Consider the following 9,552-nt stretch of genomic DNA (forward strand, 5'->3'; position numbering starts at 1 on the left):
GTCTTTAAGCAGACCTATAGGGATCAAATTTAAAATTCTGGCAATGGCTAGATTTTTGTTTTCTTGTGAGGATGCTGGGTGACTATGGAGAGAATTGCCAAACATGTGGCTATTCCCCTGCCTTCTTTATCATATACTCTAAGTAAACTGGCTTAAATCCAGTTTACTGGCTTAAATCTCTCTCCTTTTGCATTGGCCCCTTTTTGAAATATGGAAGTTACAGATGTAAATTACAAAGTAAGCCAGTATTATATGAAAACATGTTTATTGCCTGAATTATAAAACTTAGCTAAGGAGTTATTAGAATTAGAATTCCCCCTACTTGAAGTACAAGTTTCCAATAAACAAACAGAAGCAAAACCCCAAATGAGAAAGAATACATTGGTAACCTAAATCATAGGCATCTGGGGTATGTTCAAACAATCTGACTACTTCTTTGTAATTTACTATAGCACTGATGACAAAGCATAGACATACAATGAGAAAGAGCAAATCAGCATATCAGTGTGACTGTGCAACCACTACAAAGCTTGGCCTTCTTAAATGTGACCACTTTAACTTACACACACCCACAGAGGCACCAGAAATCTCCCTGCAAACGCGATTTGCCTATAGTTTTGTGGCAATACTGTTACAAAAAACAAAAACAACTCTCAGACCATGGTTAATAAATAAGAGAGAAAAGAAGTAACAAACAGCTTCCATGGGTTGGCAGGCATGCAAAGCAGCACCTTGAACCTCATTTGAAAAACAAGCAACTCAGATAGCTTTTGGAGCCCAGGAGTGAAGGCTAGAGGCTAAAAGGAGCTACGCACTATTATATTTGGGTATTTCCACATAATCTGCAGGATGGGGAAGTTTCATTCCCCACCACATACAACTGTGCTCTTTTAGATGTGGCTGAAACAGGTATCTCCGCAGAATTAGAAAGCCATCTAGAAATGACATTGCTTAAAATTGTTCTTTCCAGGTGACAGTTCTGTAACAATCACATAAATAATGTACAAAAACAAAACTAAAACAAAATCACTCGTCTCCAATTTTTCTCTTTTTAAAGATGACCTCAGATTTGTTCTCAAAGTGCAAATCTAGATATAAAAAAATAGTAGGTATGGGGGAAATGTAGCCCCATCTTCTGTCCCCCACCCTCCAAAGCGGGGCTGATTGGATTCCCTCTCTCTAGTATTTGTACCCTTCCACCTATACTTTAAGATAATCATTTTTCAGCCGGCCCAGTCGGGTCCCATGGCTCCTAATGGTGAGAGCCAGCAGCTCGTATTTGTCCCTGAGCCCCACAGAGATGTCCAGCGTCTCCTTCAGCAGGGACCTGGTGTGGACCAGCATTCCCAGAAAGTCCTCGTTGAGCCTGCTCTCCTGCCGGCTGTCCTGTTCCTGGCCCTGCTTGAACTTGCTCTCCAGCTCAGTGAGGGATTTGTCCGAGTTGGAGTAGGCATCCCCGATCTGGTGGGACTCCCGCCGCAGGTACTTGCCATAGCTCTCTTCCCCGTCTAGGTCGTAGGAGATGCTTTTGCTGATGCCCTCCAGCACGCGCCCAGCATCCTCCACCTGGCGGCCCAGCACGGTGAACTCCTCCCGCAGGGTGAGGCTCAGCAGGTTGCCGGCCTGGCTCCCCTCCCCCTGGGAGCAGCGCCTGTGGTCACTCACCCTGAAGAGCAGCTGGCACTTCTCGGGGTCATCGTTCTCCTCATAGTCCCCATCCGGCACGAAGTAGTGGTGCAGAGTCCCATTGGACATCTCTGGGTAGAGGGGGCCGTCGAAGTAGCCTTGACACAGGTGGCAGAAGAAACTCATGCAGAGGAACTTCAGAAACACCATTCTGGATATTCAGGATGGCCAGGGACCCCAGGAGGAGACTTATCACCCAGGCACAAGGAAGGGAGTGTCTTTGCGAGTCAGCGTCTCCCTGAGACAGCGTCCGCCTCAGTCCCAGCCGGCTTGCTGCTCCCTGGCCCCCAGTCCCCAGCAGGCTTCATGTGGCTCTGCACACCAGCGTCTGGGTAGCGCGGCCGCCACAGCGCAGGATGCACCCACCCTTGCGCCCCTCGCTCGGTGGCTGGAACTCCTCCGGCACAGGCGTAGCGGGGAACCCCTCCTCCGGGGGCGCTGGCAAGATGCTGGCTCTGTAGCACTCCTCTCGGAGTTTCCCCTTGCTCCCGGGAGATGGAGTGTGTAGCTGGAGAGAAAGCCTCTTGCCCCCTGATAGTATTTCAATTTCTGGACTGGGTGGGAATGCGGAGCTTTTCCTTTGGCTAAAGATATCCTGAGGATCTCTCTGCTCTCAAATTACAGCCGGTTTCGTCACTTGGAAGCCAGGGAACAAGTTTGGAAAGAAACCTCTCACCAGGTCTCCGCTATTAAAGGTACAGGGTCACTTTTTAAAGATTGAAAGGGAAGACTCTACAATAGAATTCAGCTCGAAAGAGAAAATGAGAAGAGAATAAATGGAATTTCTACCACACACACACACACAAAAGCGGTTTGTTATCGACATACCGGGAAGGGGAAAGAATAATTACCCTGGAAAAATGCCATTTCACGTGTCTCAATAAATATGAGCTAGGTTGGATTTTTTGAGTATATCTGTTTTTATCTTTAAAAGTTTGTGACTTTGAAGGCAGATTTAAAATGTCAGAAATTACAGTTTTGTTTGAAAATGATTGGTTAATTAAAATTGATATAAACTATACTTTGGATGAAATGAAAATACAGAAAGTTGTTTAATGTATAGTCATTAGTATGTATAAGAACAGAAGCTGAAAAATGAAATTTTGCCAGCTTAGTAAGTTAAAGGACAATGAGATCCTTATTTAATTTTATGAAACAATGCTAAGCATCTGCATTGAATCTTGAACCTAATACTTTTATAGTTGTTGCCTCTTTTGAGATTCTTGAAAGCTTTTGAAGAATGTTTCCAGTACTATTGTGCCCATTTTCCAGATGGAGAAATGAAGGAGCAAAATGTTAAGTGAATTGATTATAGTCACACAGTTAGACTATAGTTGAGCCAGAACTAATTGTCACAAGGTCTTTTAATTTAACTTGGGGGGAAAAAAACCAATTTTTTTAACCTAGCCATTTTAATTTCTAATTTATGAACTGATTGGCAAATGGTCATTCTAAAGGTCATTCATTTGTTTAATGAATATTTCTTGAGCATTTACTGTGTGCCAAAATCTATTTTAGGTACTGAGGATACAGCCGTGAACAAAAATAAAGACAAATCCTTGCCTTCCTGGCGCTTACATTCTGGGAAATAGAAAACTTAAATTTGTGAAAATAGGTCGGGCATGGTGGCTCACGCCTGTAATTCCAGCACTTTGGGAGGCAGAGGTGGGTGGATCACTTGACGTCAGAAGTTCGAGACCAGCCTGACCAACATGGTGAAACTCCATTTTTACTAAAAATACAAAAAAATTAGCTGGATATGGTGGTGCATGCCTGTAATCCCAGTTACTCAGGGAGCTGAGACAGGAGAATTGCTTGAACCCAGGAGAGGGAGGTTGCTGTGAGCCTAGATCGCATCACTGCACTCCAGCCTGGGTGACAGAGTGAGACCTTTTCTCAAAAAAAGAGAAATACGTAAATAAATAAGATGTATGTTGGACATCAATAGGGCTGTTGAAGAAAGGAAACAGGAAGCATGGGAAAGCAGAAGCAGGCAGCGGTCCTCTTTCTATGGGTATTTTCTCTTTCTTCCTTGAAATGTAACTGAAACATTCATGTTGACTTGCCATTGTTCCATACCTACCTCCCTCCCCGAGTAATAAGGGACTGGCTTCATTCAGACTCACAGTGCCACACTGTTCGGGGACTGTTATACTCATAGTCATCACTTTCATGGATATAAGCAACCCAGACTCCTGCAGAGAAAATGAGAAGTCTGGTTAAGTAACTTGATATTTTGCTGATGTGGTATCATATGCATAGAGTTTCTGAAGCATGTTGACTGCACATTTTCATTCTTATCCAGATATTTAGCATCATGAAAACATTGACCAAAGGAGTTTTCCTAATGTTTATGCCAAGTGGAAGACCAGGGCCTATTTTCACTCTATCCCTGAAGAAAACTAACTTCCTTCAGTTGAAAGACTGAACTGTTGGACTCAAGAGCTACATTGCTTCATTCCTTTTTCTCTGGGACATTCAGAAATGACAACAGATGGGTTCATATTGGCTGCTTGGCCGAAGAAGAGAAGAGGAATTTACTCTGATTCATTCCATTTCTTGCACAATCTCTCTCTGACTTACTAACAAATTCAATTAAGCAAACCTATATTAAGCACTTACTACCTGCTCTGCACTTGCAGGGTGCAGTGTTAAAGTAACTACAGATACAAAGATGTGCAATAAGAAGTTTAAGCCTACAAAGAGCTTGCTCCGTGGTGGGAGAGTAGGGCATATGCTCACGTAAAGTTATCATAGGACGGGCGAAGAGTGTTTACTTTCTTCCTGCAATGACCTCATCTAAAGATACACACTCCATGTTGTGTATTAGAAAGGAATCATTTTGGTACAAATAACTAAAAGTCCACCTCAGTCTAACTAAGGGCATTAACTTACAGAAAGCCTTAGATTAGATATTCAGGGAAGGCTTGGTCCAACCTAGTTTTTCTCTCACTATTTCTTGGTTCTATGTCCTTGGCTTATATTCATGCATGGGCAGTCTTTTGTTTATGTTCTAAGATGATTACCAGTGTCTTCCAGGGCTGTGTGCTTCTTTATTCATATGTAACAGGAATGACAGATTGGATTTCCTGGTAGCTCAAATGCAGCTCCCTCAAATCAGCTTCAGTGGTCATAGTTGGCCTGATTTGGATCATGAATATGTCTTCAAACCAGGCTTCCTGTAGTGAGGTTTGGGATTACAACACTTTGCTTAAGACAATAAGCTTGAAGCTGAAGGCAAGGTATCATGCAGACTATGTGGCTAGGTGATTTAGTGTTCTGTTAAGGAAAGGAACAGTATGGGAGTACATTCTGGGGAAGTAACCATGAATAATTCCCCTACCTTACAGTTTTGTCTTCATTATCCACATCCAAGAGAAACTGTCACCTTTGCTGATAAGTGTTGACCAGCTGGGTGTGTGGAGGAAAACACCCTGATTTGTAGTATTTGTTGATTTCCTTAGTCTAAATACTCTCACAGTGGCTAATTGAACTCAAAGTTGGGAAGACAGCACAGTAGTACACCATTATATAATATTCCCATCAAACAGATACATTAGATGCAAGTAACCCGAAAAGAATAAAAAATAGTAAAAATCTGGTAAAATAATTAAGAAGTGATTAGTTTTGCATATATATTCCCTTTATTTTAACATAGCTTAGTTAAAAGTTTAAACAGTTTGTTTGTTTGTTTATTTATTTATTTATTTATTTTGAGACATGGCCTTGCTGGGTTACCTAGGCTGGAGTGCAGTAGCATGATCACAGCTCACTGCAGCCTCAACCTCCGAGGCTCAAGTGATCTCCTGCCTCAGCCTCCTGAGTAGCTGGGAGTACAGGTGTGCACCACTATGCCTGTCTAGTTTTTGTCTTTTCTTTTGTGGACACAGGGTTTCATGATGTTGCCCAGGCTGGTCTGGAACTCCTGGGCTCAAGAAATCTGCCTGCCTTGGTCTGCAAAGTGTTGGGATAACAGGCATGAGCCACTGCACCCAGCCAGTTTATTTTTAAATAATGTCCATGTTTAACAACTGACTTGGAAAGTAGCACAACATGGCCTTTTGATTAAACGCTTCATGTTCACTTTTAAAATGTTTTTAGTTCTATGTTGTTCCTACGTGCCCAAGTCCATCTTGGACTGCTAAGGTTAGAACTGAGGTGGGTTTCTGAGGGTTGACCTAGAATGAATAAAGCCAGAGGAAATGTCTAAACATGGAGATGCCAGACAGAGGACTTTGTAAGAGCCCTCTTGAAGAGTAAAATCAAGAAGCACTGTCCACTCAAAGGACAGTATTTGAGTTGAGTCTAGGGCTGAAAACCAGGGACCAAATTAAAGGACAGAAACTGGATGCATTTAAGGATAAAGGAGGACCTCAAGAGTAGTGGCCACAGTTGTGTAAGTAAATAGGTGAGCATCATTGCCCAATTCCAGCTGCTTATATGTGTGTAAACACTACTACACAGTGCCAGCAAAATTTACTAGCTCAAGAATTACTTATCCTTTATCATTTTCAGTGTACTTTAAAATTTTCTTTAGATCATTTATCACTTTAGAGAAGAAAGTAGAAATTTAGGTTGGAATTATGAGTCTAAAGATCTATGTGACAGATCTTTAAATTCTGCGACTTCTCCTTGTCAAAGGCTTTTGTGATCTATTTACTATTTCTGATTATTGTAATAGTATAACTTTCATAGAAAAGAGTATAAGGAGGTTTTGGGGAGATTAGGTTGCACTATGCAGCCTAGAAACCCAAAGGGGAGATGAAAGTTCTCATTCTCAAGATTCCCTCAAACTGTCAGGTTGAGTCCCTGAACCATGTCAAAGGAGAAAACGAAAAACACAATGAAAACAAAAAACACAACAAAAACAAATAGTGCTATTCTAAACCAGAATAGGCGTCCCAAGGTGGGAGGAGAGATGAAAGCAAGAAGAGAGGGGGAGATAAGGGGAAGGACATAGTACTTAGCACTTTGGGGATTAAAAAAATCAATTAATAGGTAATCAGCATTTACTGAGCCGACATTGTTTCTAGAAGGTGGAAAGGACAGGGGGGAACAATGGATAAAAGAAAGAAAGAAAAGCAAGAAGTAGGAAGAAAAGGTAGCGAGGAAGGAAGGATAAATGGAAAGTAGAAAAGAAAGGGGAGAGTGAAATAAATTTTGATTATTTAGTCTGTGCTTTTTGTTACGTTAACTCAGTGAAGTGAATATAATTATTTACTACAAGAACATTGGTTAGAGGCAGAGGGAGAATTAATTAAAAAGAATAATCACAAACAAACTTCCTATCAAATATAGACAATAAAACACACCTATGAAGACAATGAGAATGCTTGCAAGGAAATAAGTATAACGTGGGAAGGCAGTCTGACCAATTCTCACAACCTTTCTGTATTAGTGAGAATATCAGAATATGCTTTGATATGCCATGATAACAGATGTCACAAAAATGCTAACATCAAATTCTAGTTCACTGCAGATCAAGGTAACTCAGCAACTTTCCTCTGTGTAGCAACTCTGATGCACCATCTGCAATGTGGGACCTCCTCGGTTGGTTCAGCAGGGGACCAGGGCTTTGGAGAGTCTGGTGTTGTACTTGAATGCATTGGCTCAGAAGTGACCCATGTCACTTTGGCATTACAGCCCTTAGGCTAGTGACATGGCCCTGCCTCAGTGCAAAGAGAAAGGGAGTCTTACCTTTTCATGTGCCCAGAAGGAGAGAAAAACCAGATGTGAATGTTCACTAGGTGTCTCTACCACACTTTTCTGCAGGAAAAATACCTATTAGAAATGCTCTAAAAATGCCAAACAGGGAGTGAGTATATAAGTTGTGAAATACATTCTACAATAATGCAAATATTTCATATTTTCAGTCAAGATAGAAGACACAAGCAAAGAAAAAGACTACAAACAATTTATTATCATTATCAGATTCAATGAATCTGATCCTTTCTGCCCACTTCACCCACGAACACAGTACACACCAAATCATAGAAGACAGGAGCTAGGGAGAGTCAAAGAGGTGGAAGTAAGAATCTGAAGGAAGGGAAGGAGGTTGAAGGGATTGGTGCTACAGGAAGCTAGAGGGGAGAAAACATCCTAAGAAGTAAGAAAACTACAGATCAGCTTGACTGAAGGGGATTCTGGGGACACAGGTACTAGATGTAAGTTATGTGGGGGCAGTCAGAGAGGGGAGACAGGAGACAATTAAATCATCAATAAGGAGATGTAATCACTGAATCTGAGTGCAGGAGTTCATTCAGAAGAGGAGAATGCTACAAGGAGGTTGGTTCTAGGACCAGAGGATCAAATACTGTTTATCTGTATAGTACTGTATCATGCTCATGTAAACATGTAAGAAGGACTCGGAGTTATTTGGGAGAAATTTAACCACCAATTTATACTCTTTAATGGCCTCCCAGTATACTTAGACAAAAATATAATCTCTTTAGCTGGCCTACCAGACCTTGAGTTGTCTGGTCCCAGCCTCTAAATTTCCATCTCTTGGGACGCCCAACTTAGTTTCCTATGCTCAAGCTATACAGGCTTCTGTAAACACTTACATCTCATCTGAAGGTCTTCACTTATGCTATCTCTCTGCCAGGATCCCCCTTTTCTAATTTCTTTCCTGGCTCACCTCTCATATCTTCGTTGTAATTTCATTTCCTCTAAAAGCCCCTCCTTGATTTCTGAACATTAGTTAGTGCTCCCCATCATTCCCTTGTAACTGGATCACAGGAGGTACTCAGTGAATACATGTTGGCATCCCAGGTAAACTTGATCACTTACTATTTAATGTTTCAACAAGATGATTTTGTAGTTAGTGTTTCACTGGTACTTTTTCTTTGTTCTTTTATAGTATGTATTGCATTGTATTGGAATATTTGTTAACTTGTCTCTCTCCCACTAGACTGAGAGTTCCTCAAGGGTATGGATAAGGGTATATTTTATTTGCTTTTATATTCCTTGTGATTAGCACAGAGCCAAGCATATAGCAAGGGCCAAACATTTTTTAGTTGTTGTGATGGCTAAACTGTAGAATTTAAGGAATTCTGTTATTTAACAATGGTCAGATAATTTGTCTGTTTGAATACATGTTTTGTCTGGCCAACAGTCAGCCAGTGATGGTCTCACTCAATCTGAATAATCTTGGCAAGAAAGAAAGAAGAGAGCCCTATGAATTCCAATGTTCAGAACATTCAGAAGGGAGTATCACTCAGAAGGGAGACTTTTGACCCATTCTAAGTAAAGTATGCAGCGATCTGTACATGTAGTCCTAGTGCACTGTGGTCTGTAGAGAAGTATCAGACCACCCTGCAGGGTAATGTGTGGCTTGCCCAGTAAAAATTTTCACTTTTCTTCTGTTGAAAGTGCATATCCTGGATTATGATCCAGGCAGGTCTGGAGAAAAAATCAGACCTTGTTTGTTTTCCCTCTCTAAGCAGTGTTTTATTTTTCCTTGTCTTAGTCTGTTTGGGCTGCTATAACAGAATTCCATAGACTGGATGGCTTATGAATAACAAAAATTTATTTCTCACAGTTATGGAGGTTGGGAAGTCCAAAATCAAGGTACTAGCAGATTTGGTGTCTGTGAGGTCCCACTTCATAACTCACAGATGGTGGTCTTCTCACTATGTCCTCACATGGTGCAAGGGGTGAAGGAGCTCTCTGAGATCCCTTTTATAAGGACGGTAATTCTGTTCATGAGGGCTCCACCCTCATAACCTAATCACCTCCCAAATATTCCACATCCTAATATCATCACATTGGTGATTAAATTTTAACAGGTGAATTTATGGGGACACAAATATTCAGCCAATTATATTTTTCATCAATTTAATTTTCAGGCTTAAAAGAACTGGGGAA

General features: G+C 41.3%; 1 protein-coding gene across 1 annotated transcript; it reads right to left on the reverse strand.

The window, feature by feature from the left end:
• Positions 1-252: 252 nt before the first annotated feature.
• On the reverse strand, positions 253-2,573 carry FIBIN (fin bud initiation factor homolog). Its single transcript, XM_050755482.1, has one exon. It carries the CDS (start codon positions 1,834-1,836, stop codon positions 1,201-1,203), a length of 636 nt encoding a protein of 211 aa, XP_050611439.1. The 5' UTR covers positions 1,837-2,573; the 3' UTR covers positions 253-1,200.
• Between the last annotated feature and the right edge of the window lie 6,979 nt (positions 2,574-9,552).

Source organism: Macaca thibetana, chromosome 14 (genome assembly GCF_024542745.1).
Source record: "Macaca thibetana thibetana isolate TM-01 chromosome 14, ASM2454274v1, whole genome shotgun sequence".
Taxonomy (NCBI): Eukaryota; Metazoa; Chordata; class Mammalia; order Primates; family Cercopithecidae; genus Macaca; species Macaca thibetana.

Bases quoted from the DNA above. Each gene is read 5' to 3' on its own strand.
- FIBIN (XM_050755482.1), bottom strand. From the start codon at position 1,836: ATGGTGTTTCTGAAGTTCCTCTGCATGAGTTTCTTCTGCCACCTGTGT.